General features: G+C 32.4%; 3 protein-coding genes across 3 annotated transcripts; all 3 read left to right on the top strand.

Moving 5' to 3' along the window:
• The first annotated feature begins 3446 nt into the window (after positions 1-3446).
• LOC106132685 (endocuticle structural glycoprotein ABD-4) lies at positions 3447-4282 on the top strand. The gene is made up of 2 exons (XM_013332177.2): positions 3447-3605; positions 3804-4282. Exons 1-2 carry the CDS (start codon positions 3468-3470, stop codon positions 4182-4184), a joined length of 519 nt encoding a protein of 172 aa, XP_013187631.2. The 5' UTR covers positions 3447-3467; the 3' UTR covers positions 4185-4282.
• A 3652-nt stretch (positions 4283-7934) lies between these two features.
• On the top strand, positions 7935-8468 carry LOC132901913 (endocuticle structural glycoprotein SgAbd-8-like). Its single transcript, XM_060945128.1, has 2 exons — positions 7935-7946; positions 8097-8468. The coding sequence occupies exons 1-2, from the start codon at positions 7935-7937 to the stop codon at positions 8466-8468; spliced, it is 384 nt and encodes a 127-aa protein (XP_060801111.1).
• A 3280-nt stretch (positions 8469-11748) lies between these two features.
• LOC106131647 (larval cuticle protein 4) lies at positions 11749-13921 on the top strand. Its single transcript, XM_013330812.2, has 5 exons — positions 11749-11868; positions 12348-12547; positions 12803-12875; positions 13092-13181; positions 13601-13921. Exons 1-5 carry the CDS (start codon positions 11800-11802, stop codon positions 13688-13690), a joined length of 522 nt encoding a protein of 173 aa, XP_013186266.2. The 5' UTR covers positions 11749-11799; the 3' UTR covers positions 13691-13921.
• The last annotated feature ends 3778 nt before the right edge of the window (positions 13922-17699 follow it).

Raw genomic sequence — 17699 nt, forward strand, 5'->3', positions numbered from 1 at the left:
CCTATCTTTTATTTTCATAAATAACCATGTGCTCTTGACTTGTTCACTTAATAACATAATTATAGTTTTGGATGAAGTGATCGTGTTATCAATTTTAACTGTCATAACTAACCTTGTTAGTTTGAGTAATAACAGGCCGGCGCTAGCAATTACCAGATCGCTAGTTGTCAGCGCAAAAATAATTACAGTGCAATAAGTTAGGCGGCATATTAACCAAGCGAATTTGATTAACTGCTTATTTGAATGGCCATTCATGTATGTTCTTTACTTATTTATCAACTTGGGTTGGTGGAGTTGTACAAAGAGTGCAGCAAGGAGCGATGGGCGACCCAGGTTGCTCAAGAACCAGTCGGTTCACTTTCTCCATCGCTCGTGTCAAGGTCGCCGACCATCGCATTGCCATAAACTTCATATGCCTCATTTACACCGACGAGATGAAAAAAATAGTGATAATTTAATAAAAATTGCCATTTAAGCATTGCATCGTCGTGATGTTAACGCTAAGCACAAAATCAAATTCGTTATTGAATAGTAATGACCTTACCGTACCATTGATTTTAAGTTTTAGTCAAAAACTAACATTATCACATTAGATTATCACTTATTTAGAACCTTACAGGAGAAAAAAAAGTTTTAATATTTTAAATTTCAAGATGCAGTTTTATGAAGATATTTTGAAGTGCAAAAACACACACACACAGTTCGTATTTAATCGAATTTAATTTACAATTCCTTGAATATTTTGGAAGGATTTATAGGAAAACAAAATAATTAGAAGGAATAAGATTATATATTTTAATTATTTATATGATTAAAAGTAAAAAAAGTTTCTTTGATTTTTAACATACGTATTAAATTTAGAATACTAACGTAGTATTTATATTAAATTTAACCAAAATTAAACGCATGTCGTCTGAGTTACCGAGATAAAATAGGTGACATTGCTTCACTATAAAAATTTGTGCAGTGAGCTTAAATATTAGATCATGAAATATCAAATGACTTCATCACATTATCATAGACATACATCACCGAGACTGGTCACACCCAGCAAATAAATGCAGCAATACCCGAATTCGCCTGAAGACATTCTATTCGAAGAGCCTACAATGTGATTTACATAACATATACGAAATCCTTTGTTGTCTGAATACCTATTCATAAAATCACCTATTAAAATTGCCCAATACATGTATGTGCCGATTCGATATGATATATTGTGTATACAGAAAGTGAGCAGCCCGCGAGAGCCAGAGTAAAAGACTCCAACGCGCATGAGCACCTATTTCGAAGTCTTTTATTTTAGAGGCAACCTAATACAATTCGATTTCTTGCTAGTTTTATGAAGAAAATAAAATATGATACAATATAACGTTAAACATACTAGTGTCATATATCTATTCAGTAAAAATATTTTTTGTAATCAGTTACATTTATTATCTACTTAGAAGATCTTAAACCGCTTAAAATTTTTAATTAAAATATTCGTAAATTAATTTGGTACTAAATTTTGACCAAAGCTTGGCTCCCATGATACTTTAGAAGGGATAAAAACCTTCTTTTGTGCCAATTTGAATCAAAATCCATCAATAAGTATTCGAGTACCTACCATCGTCATTAAAAAAACACAAATCTTTTCTCTTTACAATATTAGTATTATACTTGTCTAAAACATTCCCTACAAATTCTTGGTATTTCACCGTTTGACTTTTCCTTAGCTAACATAAATTACCATTTATACATATTGCGGACTGCTTGACTCGGGGTGGCGTCTGAAGACCTCTAGACGTTGCGATGCGTCATACACACCATTACTTACGTAACTTACAAGTAGAACTTGACTTGTAAAACACCATACTTGAGACGTCTGACCGTATAATAAATTATATCTTACGGTCAGACGTATATGTAAGTATAGGGTCAGACGTATATATAATTACGTCTTTATACCTTACGGGGCAGACAGCGCCAAAAAAATTCCAAGTTAACTAGGCTCTTCCTTGATTACCTTCTATAATTTGCACGGGAAGAGAAGCAGATAGCACCTAGTGCATGGTTTTACTTCGCTACCATACCATCATAAAAGCCAGGTACATATACTTCTTTAAACATGTCATACGTCATTATACTTCCGAGGAAGACAGAGGACATGAAGACCATTTTTAGCTGGAGGTTTATGAAGGGATTGAGATTCAGAAATAGTGACAGGTTACTAGCCCAACCTTAAAGATGAGTCTCAACTTAACAAGACTTTGTATCTATTTAATTTGTTCATAAAAATTGAACAAAAAAACAAACATTGAAAATGTCTTGTAAATTTATTAGCCTTTCCTTTGTATAACATTGATTGCGCGGGTAAGAGAAATAACTGGCACGTAATTCTTTTTCTTTGCTACTAAACCAGTATGCAAGTAAGTTTACGTCTAAATGTTCTTCTTTTAGGCGATGGGCTAGCAACCTGTCACTATTTGAATCTCCATTCCATCATGAAGCCAAACAGCTGAACGTGGCCTATCAGTATTTTCAAGACTGTTGGCTCTGTCTACCCCGTAAGGGATATAGACGTGATTATATGTATGTATGTATGTTCGGAAAGTTCGCAACGTCGGTTTTTCTTGATATAATAATGATATTATTATATCAAGAAAAACCGACTCGTTGCGAACTTTCCCTTAAAACAATAATGTTTATACGAGTATTGCATGAATGTTTATTCGATGTTAGAGGTAAAATGTATATAAGATAATTATTGAATAATATAATTTTGATTTATATCAATTAGAGTATTATTAAAATATTACAATTGTGAAATAGTACCGTAAGAAAGTTTGAAAGATAATTTATTTTACCAGAATTTAGTAACTGTGAATCATCGCAAACAATATGACGAAGAAATTATGATATGAAAGTTCTTAGGCGGTTATCACACTGCACCGGAAATAGCATCGATGTTATATTATTTTGCGGTTTCAAATTTCATACTAAGATTCCAATGTGTGGATAGATTTTTATGAACAAATAAATATTCCATATTCAAAGATAAAAAGTCGGTTGGTAAATCAATATTGGTGCAAAAGCCAGTGACAGATAATTAGGCTTGATATAAACTGCACTTTCATACTAGTTATGCATTATGTTTCTACAAAGAAATCGCATTAGTACAAACTAACTATAGGGGGAACATAAAAAGTATTCCTGAAGTTTTCAAGTTTTATTAATCAACAAAATAAAAATTAAGGAAATTTGCTTTTAAAACAAAAAACACTATGTATAGTTCTAATCGATACGAAATAAACAGGTGGGCGTAGTCTAGACATTTTTGTGGCCTACAGCCAAAGCTAAACAAATGGAAATCCGTTAGCATTATTGACAAGTGACGAGCATTACGTCGCGCGCCTACAATTGACATTACGCCTTGAGGTAATGTATCTACTGTTTACTTATTTCATAGATTTTGCGACACCTCTATGAATTGTGAAATTAGAATTGCAGGGAGGTGGTCGCTTGTAATTGTGTATAAATACCATATTGTCAGGATCTTTGGACATCAGTTGTCACACGGTCTTCTCCGTCAAACAATTAAACACACAACAATGAAATCTATTGTAAGTGTTCCACAGAAAAGTGATAATCATATGGATTGTGCAAATTTTATAGTTTATAAATATATAGATTTAATATTAACTGACTTAAATAATCTTGATTAAGTGAAGTGGTTAAAGATGTTAAATAATTGACTTATGTGATGTTAATCGTGATAAATAAGAATAATTCAAATTAATTAAAAATAAAAACGTTTTCAGGTGCTGGTTTCTATGCTCGTTGCCGCGGCGTTGGCTGCTCCTCAAGCACCTACCGAGCCCATCCCCATCCTCCGCCAAGACAGCCAAGTGAACGGTGATGGATCGTACCAGTATTCATATGAAACCGGCAATGGCATCAGCGCGGACCAAAAGGGAGATCTGAAGAAGGTCGGCGATGTGGACGCTATCGAAGTGCAAGGACAGTTCCAATACCCGAGTGATAACGGTCAAAATATTCAGCTGACGTACACTGCTGACGAGAATGGTTTCCAGCCCCAGGGCGCTCATTTGCCCACGGCTCCTCCGGTACCCGAGGCCATCCAACGCGCCCTGGCCTACCTCGCGACGGCGCCGCCGCAACCTGAACAACCAACACAATAGATTTGTCGACTGATCAAATACTCATAGTTATTTTATGATTATCGTTTTGTATTTTTATACTACGTATTTATAATGCTGTATTAAATTCTTGTGATATTTAAAAATGTTTTATTAGCAGAAACCTTTAGGAAGTAGAATAAAATAATTCGAATAACGGGAAGCATATGATAATGAGAGAGAGAGAAATATCTAAAGTTTATATAAAACATAAATATTTATGAAAATAGTACGCATAGGATAGGTTTATAAACTTGGGATTCTTCTTTTGCGATGGGCTAGCAATCTGACTCTATTTGAATCTAAATTCTATCATTAAGCCAAACAGCTGAACATGGCCTCTCAGTCTTTTCAAGACTGTGGGCTCTGTCTACCCCGCAAGGCATATATACGAGATTATATGTAATAAATTGATTGACGTGATAAAAAAAATAAACCCCGCTTATTTTCGTTCCCGTGGGAATTTTGGGCTTTATTTGTGAACCTATATAGGTACTGACTAAAGAAATCTAAGGGAGGTACGAGATCATCTACATACATTCTTTACATTTGCACGCAATCAGCTCCGGAAATTAGGCGTGAATATTAGAAATATACGGCTGAATCTGTTGGAACATTGGGACAGACAAGACATGAGACTGCGCTTAGTAGAGATACCAAATATATGAAAGTTCACAACATGCCTATTAAGGAAAAATTATCGTATTATTTAATAACTTAGCTTGTCTTTTAATCTTGATTTCATGCAGAATCACAGGGGTTTTATAGGAGGTTATGCTAATTATATTTTAAAACAATTTTTAAATGTTTTAATAAAATTATTAACATTTTATTCAAATTAAAAAAGAATATGATGTTTTGAACGAAAATTCTGGGATGCTTATAAAACCAAATTAAAAAAAGGATATTTATTCTTGAATAAGAAACAAAAATATACTTATGTAGAGCAGCCAACATTGTTTTAAGCCCTTAATTATAGAAGGCTGTTTAATGTTTATACCAAATAAAACTTCTATGTAAGAGACATTATACTATATACTATATTCACTTTCTTTGTATAAAAAAAATCTTTAAAAAATACATTTAAGGCCTTTTGATTGCATGTTAAGACTTATACAGTGTGTTATCTATCTCTACTGTTTCTAATAAAATATTTGATTTAATATTTTTGCGTATGTCTTTTATTTAATACTGCGTTTTTAACATAACATGATTTGACAAATATTTTTTTACAAGACTTTTACAATTTTATGTATATTGGTAGCGAATTTCATACTTTATTTTTTTAGATTGATAGATTAGAGCATATTTGAGGACATTAATAGTCTAGAGCAATCTTAAATTATGTCTCAAAATATACATTACTAAAATATTTATAGCCCCTTTACTTTTTTGGATGATGAACATAATATCTGTTAATAAAATATTTTGAATATTAAGGACTGCCATCCTTGTGAAACTGGTTGCAAAATGTTGGTTATTGTATTAAAACCTATTATGTATTTAGCATATTAATCTGTGGATTGCATAACTTTATTGAAGAAATTTTTATGACTTAGTATTTTTAGATAAATCGCATTGTTATTGTTTAAAAAAAATACCTGTTTTGTTCTTTGGGCGCTCAATCACCGAGGCTCGGCAAGGGTTAGTAGTGTTAAGTTTGTAAGAGCAGTAAGGCATCTTACGGAAATAATGCTACGTTGGCTGGTGAACTTTTGTTGGAGAGTTTTCTCACGCACCTCTTCCGGGAGAGTCAAGAAAAAAGACTGATAATGAAATCATAGGTCACGTCATACGGTTACGAGGAATATGACAAAATTGTTTCTTAGTATTTAAAAGGCTAAAGAAAGTGTCGGATAACAGACGACGAAGAGAGTGAAAAAAGGAATTTAAACATTTCGGAATTTATAAAATGTTGCATCCAGTAATGCTGTATATGTAAATTATAAGTCATTTCGAAATAAACGTCATTGAATTGTTATAACTTCAACTTGGTTTTGAATTGGCATCAAATTTACAATTGCATCAAAAATGAAGTTGTAATGTCGGACTTGTCAGTGATAAATTGGGAATGTCTTTAATAACATATGCAACATAACTTAAATTGTAATAACTTCAATTACTCGGAAGGTCTAAGGTTAGAGCCCTTCTCTATTTGCTATTTAAATATAAAATGATTAATATTGAAATAATCTATGTCATTATATTTATTGAATTTATCTTTTTTCAATTGCAACTGCATAAAAGGCGCTTTATGACGTTATTCCCAAAAAGATCTTTTTAAAGCATGTAATGTGTCAAATTTTTGTAAAGTTTCATTAAATAATGTGGGAGATGGACAAAAGTTTTCTGATTGAAAGAGTAATAATGGCATTAGAAAAAAAACTGATACACAAACTCAATATTAAGCCAGTATTCACATACAAAACGTTTAATTGATTGATAATTATTCATAAAATAATTCGTTAATAATAAAATCAATCGTTTTAGTAGTCAAGGTAAAATTATAATAATGTAATTATTTTTTGGTAGGTAAGTAGTTGAAACTCGAACTTTACGTGTCAAAGGGCATCGATTTTTAAGTGAAGAACTATGGATGTGTCCAGTTGCATGTACTAAAAAATGGATAATATCTGAATATTATCCATTTTTTATTTTTCTAGCATAGTGGTACGAAATTTTTGAGGGAATAGATATACAGGTACTCTACTTAATAGAGTAAAGTTTTTTTATGTAACCGACGACCTTGCATGAAGGGACGTATGAATGTGGACGAAGCAAAAAGAAGTATGTGGAAAGATATTCTCTATTAGTCTCTAGGTAACTTACCCATCCGGTAAAGAAGCGTAATTTTATGTATTGTGTGAGTAGTATTAAATATTATTTGCATTTGAGTATTGTGATAGAATTATTATTTAAACTTTGTTTAGTTGTTTCTTGTTTGGACAGGACATGAACTAATTAGGATTTAAAACTGTGACATATTGATTATTTTTTATTGTACATTATTGTACAATAAATTATTGCAATAAGCCATCAATATTATGAATTCAGTGAAATACATAATTAATTTAATCTAAAATCCACAAAAAGTCGTTAATTAGGTATAAATTTAAATAAATTTAGAAACAATTTGTAAAAGACTAGCTTTTGCAAGTGGTTTTACTCCTGTTGAAATTTACAGAAAATAAGTAAATTTATCGGTCGCTGTGCCATCATAATATTATTTATTTATGATGGCACAGCTATTCATTTTTTAAATATTTAAACTTTATTGCGCCTTTAATAATGTACTTATGATCAAAATAGGTCCAAAAGTTTTTAAAATAGTTGAATTTATTAATTACAAAAAAAAAATAACACAATTGTAAATATTTTTCCAAAGCAACTTATAATGCCCTTAGAATCATCGATTCTGTGAGCTATGTATTCAATATAAAAGTTCATGGTTAAAATTTGGTCCAAATATGGGAGCTTTGCATTATGTCAAGTTATTCCCAAATTAAAGATTTATCAGTCATGTGCTAGATATGTATATATGGATTTAAATATCGATTATTCGTTGATGACCATTTTGACATCACGAAAGCGCATGACCATAGGAGGTTTACACATATTTTGTTGAATTTATTCTGACGTGCCTAATTTTGCAATATCACCCGAGGTGGTAGGCGGTGCGCTGACCTGCCCGTATATATACCGATATAGCATTGATAGAACAACATTGTCTAGTGCCTTCACCGACAAACAAACATGAAGTCAATCGTAAGTGTCAGTGATAGTGTTTATTAGAATGCAAGTGTTAGCCAAATTTTATTGTGCATCAGTGACAAAACCTGCTCGAGGATCTTTAATTAGAAGGGCACGCGGGTTGAAGGAAGTGCAAGCGAATTAATCTTTCGTATTTTGTTTCAGATATTCTTTGGTCTCTTGGCGGTAGCTTGTGCTGCTCCTCAAGCACCAACAGAGCCTATTCCAATCTTGCGCCAGGACAGTCAAATTAACCCTGATGGCTCATACCAGTATGCATACGAAACTGGCAACGGTATAGCCGCTGAAGAGAAGGGAGAGTTGAAGAACATTGGAGCTGAAGAGCCCGCTCTGCAAGTCCAAGGCCAGTTTCAGTACCCCAGCGAGGAGGGTGGCAACATCCAACTGAGTTACGTCGCCAATGAAAATGGCTACCAGCCCCAGGGTGCCCATCTCCCCACCCCCCCACCGATCCCCGCAGCTATCCAACGCGCTCTCGATTTCCTCGCCACTGCTCCTCCTCAGCCACAATCCTAAATAATTTATTAAATTAATTTTGTAGTGGTTTTGTCGTCCATATTCACTATGTGAACTAGGATGGTCAAAATTATTGACTCTATTCTTTAGCCCTCCACGAAAGTAGGGAGTGATAACTATTTTTTTTTTAATTTTGTACATATTTTATTTATAAAAAAGTTAAAGTACTATAGAAAAATTGTTATCATTTACTTTTCCAAACCTCAACAAACCTAAATGTGCCAAGTGATTATCTTCCCTCTTAGATCTTGATCTTAATCTTCCCTGCATGAAGTTTTAACTAAATGTTAAAAAGGTCAACAGTTGATACACAATCGAACTCTATGGAATTAATTCCATGCTAATTAATTCCCATCTTAATTATTAAAAAATCAATGTAATTTATTGGGTTAAAATATTAAAATGGATATGGTAAGAGTTTACACGTGGTTTAGGTACATATTATCCCCTATAATATATAAGGATATTTTATTACGTACCTATATCGAAATAAATATGAAAGATTCATAAGGAGAGTTTAGGTACTAAATTTACCTGTTCGAAGTCAGAGTGGGTCGCTAGTGCATCATAAAGTTAAAGCATCTCAGAAGAATCAGGCCAAGGTAGCTGTTAGTAATGCTGCCTAAAAGATTATTGTCGGTTCCAAGTAATAACTATATGAATGTTTAAATATGGTACGTTGCGAAATCAATTGTGAATTCGTGAATAAGTATTGGCAACAGATTCTTCTGTTCAACTTATGGAAATATTTAGATTAATAATTACAAGGTATAAAATTGTAACGCGAAACGTAACGTCACACGTTATGACATGGTTTTATTCATGGCTTCTAAGTAGTCGTCGTGAACATAATTATTCATATATGAAAAAAATTAATAAACCGTAATCAATAGAAGACGATAGTCAAGTAATCTCGTAACAAATGTATAGTCTATAAGTCTTACTCTACTGTGAGTTATCAGTATTAATACTCGTATCTTATCTATCCTTTTATTAGTTTCGGTCCCATCCTCACCTTTCCATCCTGACCTCCGTAATCTTTGTATATTCAGCCATTGTAAACCTAAACCCATTCCAGATCATGGTTATTTTAAGTCAACACAAGTATATAATAAGTCACGTATATATTCCTTGCGGGGTGGACACAGTCAACAGTCTTGAAAAGTCTGAAAGGTCACCTTCAACTGTGTGGTTTGATGATACTTATTACTATTAGTTAATTTTACGTATAAAAGGATTCCAAGGATTCCGACACTATCTAGTTATTTATACGTCAATGAGACATGGAAATAAAACATGCATAATTACGTATAACATCAATGAAAAGAAAGGTATCAGAAGTATTGATTACTATATTCTATTTAAAAAGATTGCGTGATATGATGATATACATAGCGTAGTGTCTGACCCTGCTGACCTGGTGGGCCGGTAATAATAGCCGTTGACATTTACACGAAACAAACTAGTTTCTGACACCACGTCTCCAATATTTATGGTCCTTAAATAACATATTTTTGAATGAGTTGTTTTCCCAAATTATTAAAAAAATAAGGTAGGTAAATATGTTTTTCTTTTCAAATATTTAACATACATACATATAATCACGTCAATATCCCTTGCGGGGTAGACAGAGCCAACACTCTTGAAAAGACTGATAGGCCACGTTCAGCTATTTTGCTTTAAGATAGAATTGAGATTTAAATAGTGACAGGTTGGTAGCCCATCGCCTAAAAGAATAATCAAAAATTCAAAATTCAAAATTTTTTATTCATTATTATAGGATACTATTATATCGCTTAATAATTGTCGTATGGTTTAATAACTTGGTTGACGTCAAATAAATTACTTAAAAAGTAAGTTTACTGCCGCTTCCAAGGCGTCAGTGCAGAAGGCACAGGAACCTCGTAATTAATTGTAGTTTAATTTGAACTTAAATCAAAATTTCAGTACACTCTGTACATAAATCTTTTTAAAATTGGCAATCCATAATATATATATATATATATTTTTCTTTTTTCAATATTAAATCTCATAAATATATAAATCTCCCGTGAACAATGTATTCTCCCGTCCACATTCTATTCTAAGTATAATTTAATATTGTGAAGTTGACGTTGTTGATGAAAATGCTGCAGTGCAGTTTGTTACCGCTTCTTCTGCACTGACGCCTTGGAAGCGGCAGTAAACTTAGTTTTTAAGTAATTTATTTGACGTCAACCAAGTTGTTAAACCATACGACAATTATTAAGCGATATAATAATATCCTATAATAATGAATAAAAACTTTGAATTTTGAATTTTTTTTTGAATTTTGAATTTTGAAGAAGCGGTAACAAACTGCACTGCAGCATTTTCTTCAACAACGTCAACTTCACAATATTAATATTAAATTATACTTAGAATCTCAAGTATATAAGCCTACCCCTTAGTCGCCTTTTACGACATCCATGGGAGGGAGATGTAGTGGTCCTATTCTTTTTTCTATTAGTGCCGGGAACCACACGGCAAATATTTAAAGTTAACATACATACATACATACATATGATCACGTCTATATCCCTTGCGGGGTAGACAGAGCCAACAGTCTTGAAAAGACTGAATGGCCACGTTCAGCTATTTGGCTTAATGATAGAACCGAGATATTTAAAGTTAACATACTCGTATTAATATGATCTAAGCATAAAACTCATAAAAGAAATAGAAAAACATACCTTCAATTTAATCTGATAGATAGGTACATATATCTTTATCGTCTTTGAAGTGGGTCAGGTTAAATACTTAGTTATTTTTTTATTTATTAATAAAAACATCTTAAAAATATAAAAAAACAAATGTAATAAAAATGAACAATGGAAATATCTCAATGACACTTTATGGGTGCTAAGAGAAGATAAAAAAATTGGTATCATCCGTACATCGAGCCTGATACAAAATATTCAAATTTGGAACACGTGTCGATTTTTTTTAAAAGAGCAAATTTGCATTAGTCCCGGATACACCAACGATATGTGAAGAATTTTAAAATTTTATAAGGTAGACGTATCACCTGTGAAGTAAAATTGTATTAGTCAAATATCCATAAAATCTGCGTTATTTTTGAGATTCAAACAGTTTGAATATACCAAATATTATCCATCATTTGAGAAAAAGCTTCGATTCGTTTTACGTTTTCTAAATATATACATATTATATCTAAATAAACAAACATAATTTTAATAGAGATGTTTTTAATATAAAAGAAGCTAGATACTTAAGGTCATTTTCATGCACATGTTAATATCCTCAATAAAAATATTATTTTTTTGCAGTCTCGTATTGCAATATATAAAGCATGTTTTTGGGTAAGACAGTGACAGTATTTAGTAAGGATCGAACAGAAATACATAAAATGAAATTATTGGTAAGTTCAAAGACAGATAATATTTATCACTCTTTATTAAAACAGTTTTAGTCTTTTTTATATATTGTGATCTTAAACGAGCATAGGAGCCTAAAATCTCGGATGGTACCACAAAGGTAGTTTGGCCATCATAGACAGAATTCTGAAAAAACAAACGCATATTAGTTGGGATGGCAACTTGGGACTTTTCTTGTGGGCGAGGGGCTAGTAAACTAACAAGCAAGTTTTTTAATTTTTTTTAATTTCAATTCCATCATTAAGCTATACAGCTGAACTCAACGTTTCAGTATTGTTGGCGCTGTCTAACCCGCAAGGGATATGGGTGTAATCATATATATTTATGTGTCTCACCATCACCCATGGCTTTACCAACCTTTTGGTTATATGAGCCGAATCATGGAAGGAGTGCGCTGCTCTAGCGTTTATGAGTACTTTTTTGATCAGCGCACTCTTTCTTGACTCCCTACAAAATCTCACAGGTATTAGCTCTTTGCGTGGCTGTCACCAGCGCGGCTGTGGCCCGGCCCTGGCAGCAGAGTGTGGTGGCACAGAGAAAAGTGGTGGCTGACCCGGTGAACGCAGCCAGGAAGGTCCCTTCCACTAGTAGTGTCTCAAGTGATGTGGATTCTCCTATCCTGAGATCGGACATCAACGTTAATGCTGATGGATTTGCTTATGCGTAAGCACTAATTTTATGTCTTAATTTTTTTATATGTCGACCTATATCGAAAGGAGATCTATGCTGATATGTGAACTATGTTGCCTATATACAATTAATTGAACTTTCGTTGACAGTAATCATTCTAGTGTTTTCAATATAATCAATATATATATATATAATACAATTTCAATATATTCAATATAATAATGGGCAATATAATCGTATTTAAGCCAAAAGGGTAAATTTCTTAGTATAATTATTTCAAAACTTCAGGTATGAGACGGGTAATGGTATCGCAGCTTCAGCAAGCGGCTCTCTAAAGACTGTGGACAAAGTTGATGCTCTTGTAAGTAAAATAAAATGCTCTTAAATATTTATCAAATTTACAGATAAAATGAAATTAAATGTCAAACGAATGCTTCGGGCAAAAGCTTGGTAATAATATAAGTAGTATGGTAACAACAGGTACTATCATTCCTTGAAGACTAGGAAAACAAGGATTATTAAATTATCGATAGAAAAGTCAGCAAAGTAAGTCCATCTAATAAATTTCCTTTTTCAGACCGTACAGGGATCATACCACTACGTGGCTCCTGACGGTACACCAGTCCAAGTAGATTACACTGCGGATGAAAATGGTTACCAGCCAAATGTGAGTGATGTTGAAAAATGTTCTTCCTTTTTATTAAATTTAAGAGGTCGGGCTCTTTGAGGCTGTTAGTGTGAGCTGATGTTAGTATATTGAATCAGCAATAAATTAACCCTTGAAATCGTTCGGCCTAGTATAAATAAGTGCCAGATAAGTAACAAATGAACAGAGTTTGCAATCTTATCTATTTAAATAATTTATTTAAAGACTAGATACGTATATGGACTAGGTACATAAAATTAATAACAAATTAAAATATGCATACAGGCTACCTTATGGGAGTAACGGTTACATGTGATTAATTGTAGCGATGGAGTGTTACCTATGCGACCAAAAAATTAACGACCATTATTATCTAGGGAAGAATAGCGTTGTTAGAAATAGGTGAAGCTGTTAAACCATGATGTTTTTGTGTTTCACAGAGTGACCTCTTGCCTGTTCCACCACCTATCCCAGAAGCCATCGTCCGTTCTTTGGCGTACATTGCTGCTCATCCACCTAAAGAGTATTAATAGTTCAAAAAAGAAACGTAGGGGCTAAACACCACGAAGAAAAAGACCATGGCCAAAGAACTATAGGAACTGCATCGAGCAACAAGATGAATATTATTGTTACAAACCAGCATTATAGTTATAGTTTAACTGTAAATAAATATTATGAGTTTACGTATAGTATTTAATTTTTCTATTGTAACACGATTCTTGAGAAATTTTATACAAAGAAGCTGCTCCCTCTTTTTTTCTATCATCATAGTGTATGAAGTAAGTAATGCATGAAATATAAGAGGAACCTTAACCATCAATATTTAAATTATAAATCTGAAAGTGAGTTTGTTTTTCGATCTTACCGATCGATATAGTGTGTATTTCGGGGAAAGACGTACCGTATACTGTTACAATCGGCATTGCGACGATGATAATATAAAATAGCAAGAATGATTAAACACACAATAGCTGATCAATTTATAAAGGTGTTTAAACCTAAAATTAAAACAAACATTTTTTTTCTTAACTAATTTCACTGTTTGAGCTAAATAATTAGGTATGAATCTAAGTTTTGAAATATCTATTATAAGTAGATTACTAAAGTTACATTTTTTAGTAAATTAGGTACCTATACTACAACCTTAAGTACTTATAAAAGGGCTTTAATTACCGTTAAAAAATTGATATCGTTATTACTTTTGGACAAGGTTACCGTTATAAATTAAGTACCTACCGTTATGCTAGGTATTTTTGGATTCATTTACTATTATACTCATATGACGGTACCAGTCACACTTATAATCGCGTCGCGAACGACAGACAAACTTTAGTTACCAATAGGTATTTTATAGAATAGAACATTTTTCATTTCACATAACGGTAACGATATTTTAACGCTAAATGGTAACGTTATCAATAATATAATTGGTATCGCTATTCTTATCGTTAATTGGTAGAGGAAAGTAACTAAATGTGGGCTAGTGCTTTAATATGGGCTAGTAACAATTCTCGAAAACCTACAGTCGAATGACACAACAAACGACGATCGTCCATCGCATTCATTCGCTTTTACATCGCACTCACTCACTCTCGTCAATCGCGCGCGAGCTGTCGCCATTGTCAGCTGTTTTTGTGTTGCTGCTGTCGAAAAGTTTTCTGAGGTACGTATCAATGTGTTGTTTAATCAAAGAAAATTAGGTCTAAATACTGTAACCATGTGTTTTATTGCAAAATATAAGTTTAATTTTATGATTTTCGATCGATTTATTGCTTGCTATATATGATTTGTAAAGAACAAGATCAAATTTATTTTAGTTAAGAATTCCGAATATGGGCTATTACTATGGTCCTAAATATGGGCTGCTGTGGCTTCGGTCATAACTTTGTCTCCATATAAAAATGACCTTATTGCAACAAATAGGAAGAAAATTGAAAAAGAAAATAAAACAAAAGATAAGAAACCCAAGCAAAAGAAAAGAAGTTTAGGAAATAAGAAAGCCAAGACCAAGGAAGAAAGTGTAAGTGAAGAATATGTCCAATTTGATTCAGATAGTGAACCAGATGCCCCTATAGGAAGAGAGGCTCCTGATACTGCCGATGCAGCGTCAGGAATTTTTTTCCGAAAACGAGGCAGGAGAACTGTGGGTAAGATGTTTAATGTGTCAGCTCTGGGCACATAATGACTGTGCTGGGCCAGAGTTTGACACTTGGATATGTGATTTTTGTAAGTAAATTATGTGATTTCTTCCATCTACCAAAGTAATTTGATCTCTTATAAGGTAAATATTTATAATTGTTATTTTCGTAGAAGACATATTAAGTTTCTATTAGTAGCCTATATTTAAGTACCTGTTCCATATTTAGAATCTATTTTGATATTTTGTTTAATGCTCAAGATAATAATATATAATAATATTAAGAACATATGATTGTTACTTAGCTCTTTAAAAATGTATGTGTGATTATTTTGACCACAATAAATGGTTAATTTTTTAATAGTTTTTTATTTTTGAGGCAAATACAAAATGGTAGCCCATATTTGGTTACTTTCCTCTAACGATGTTAACGTAATTTAATATCGTTATATAACGTTATAAGCTTACATTACTTAGTCATAACTTTTCGAAAATGACCGTTACCATTACTTTTAGTATTTATTTGGTAACGTTAACAAGTCCTGTTTAGAAATGTTTTGATTTGATGCATTATTTTTGTTCCTATTACCATTTTATGTAGGTAAACTAATAGATTAGGTATTTAAAATTAGTAGATATCTAGGTATTTTGAGCATAGGCATCCCAATTAGTATTATAAATGCGTTAGTAAGTTTTTTGTTTGTTAGGTTCACAATTTATCTACACAATTGATTCAGTCAGTTCTTGAAATTTCGTATATATGTATAAAAGAATCTGGAGAAGGACATAGGGTAGACACATGTCATTCCGATTAAAACTATAGTTTCCATTGGATATGTAAAAATATTTTGTGGCGATAAAGCGCGGGTAAAACAATAATTATCTCAACGCCGCCCACAAACATATTCCCTATAAAAGTTTATCCATATTTCAAAGGTTACTTGGAAGAGATAGCTTTGGTGTAAAAAGTGAATTTGCTATGTAATATCTTGTAGTGCGATAACAGGTTATACATACATACATACATACATAAACTCACGCCTCTTTCCCGGAGGGGTAGGCAGAGACTACCTCTTTCCACTTGCCACGATCCCTGCATACTTCCTTTGCTTCATCCACATTCATAACTCTCTTCATGCAAGCTCGGCGGTTTCGGGCACTTTAACAGGTTATTGAAAACGATATTTTCAGGAATGGTCCCTTTTTCTGAGTTGCTGAAATCCTCTTAACCTTGCCTGATAAAATGTTTGTTTCTTTTATTATGAAATCCTATATTGGCTAACCCAGGACAACTTGAACACAAAAAAGTCTTAAATGTTGAATTCTCCTACGCTAAAATAAGAGCAAAGTCACAATAATAACATGTTAATTTAATTAATGTAAAGGCTCTAAAGCTTAATTTGATGATGTCCTTGTAAAAATAAGTCTTCATTGTTATATTTTGTGCTATTTTTGCATTAATTATAATATTTGCTTCAAATTGTTTAAGTGGAAAAATCTGCTATCCTGCGTTTATTAATAAAAATGTACGAAATATAAAGGCACACAAAATTATATTGTTTGAAAAGTAAAAAAAAACGTAAATTTATTTTAATTAATGTAGGATCCTTAAAAAATTTATAGACCAGTAATAACTTTTATTTTACATTCAGGTCGGTCGGTCGATCTCGTCCGAATATACTTTTCGTTGAGATTCGTTTAGAACTACCTACCTATAATGATTTCGTCATGCTGGATCCAAGGACAAATAAATAATTAAGTATTCATAGTATTTTATTATTTCAATCCACCCACTCTATATGTTACTGGAAGATAAAAATCAGTATTAATAATATGATAAGTAATGTATCTAACAAAAACACATAACGGAGTTTTAACTACCTACCTATTATAATTTTGCATAAGTATTTGATATAATATTGGCAGATATCTGCTTGTGTTAGTTATAAATCGTAAAAATAGAATATCTTTTGCGGTATAAGGACTATGTATCTAAAATAAAATAAACAATATAATTTGACATACATGCTTTAAAGCTTTGGCCTATAATATCATGTTATTGGTATCCCAAAAGAAATACAAAGCACCTAATGTAAGTACCGTCATAAAATTATTATGATTACATGTATCTTTTAAAGTGTTCCGGAGAGTCACTATCTGAATTTGAATACAGTTGAATGAACGTGGCCTTCTAGTATTTTAGAGATATTGAGCTCTATCTACACTTACCGTAAGGGATAAAGACGTGACTTTATGAATGTAGTAGGTATGTATGTTTTTTCAGTGGGCAAACATTTAATATTATTAGATATCCAGTTGTCATAATAAAAGTAATATTTTGTACCGAAACCGTTAATTTAAATTTAACCGAAAATGGGTCTATTTCCATAATTATATACATA

Source organism: Amyelois transitella, chromosome 7 (assembly GCF_032362555.1).
Source record: "Amyelois transitella isolate CPQ chromosome 7, ilAmyTran1.1, whole genome shotgun sequence".
NCBI classification, from domain to species: domain Eukaryota; kingdom Metazoa; phylum Arthropoda; class Insecta; order Lepidoptera; family Pyralidae; genus Amyelois; species Amyelois transitella.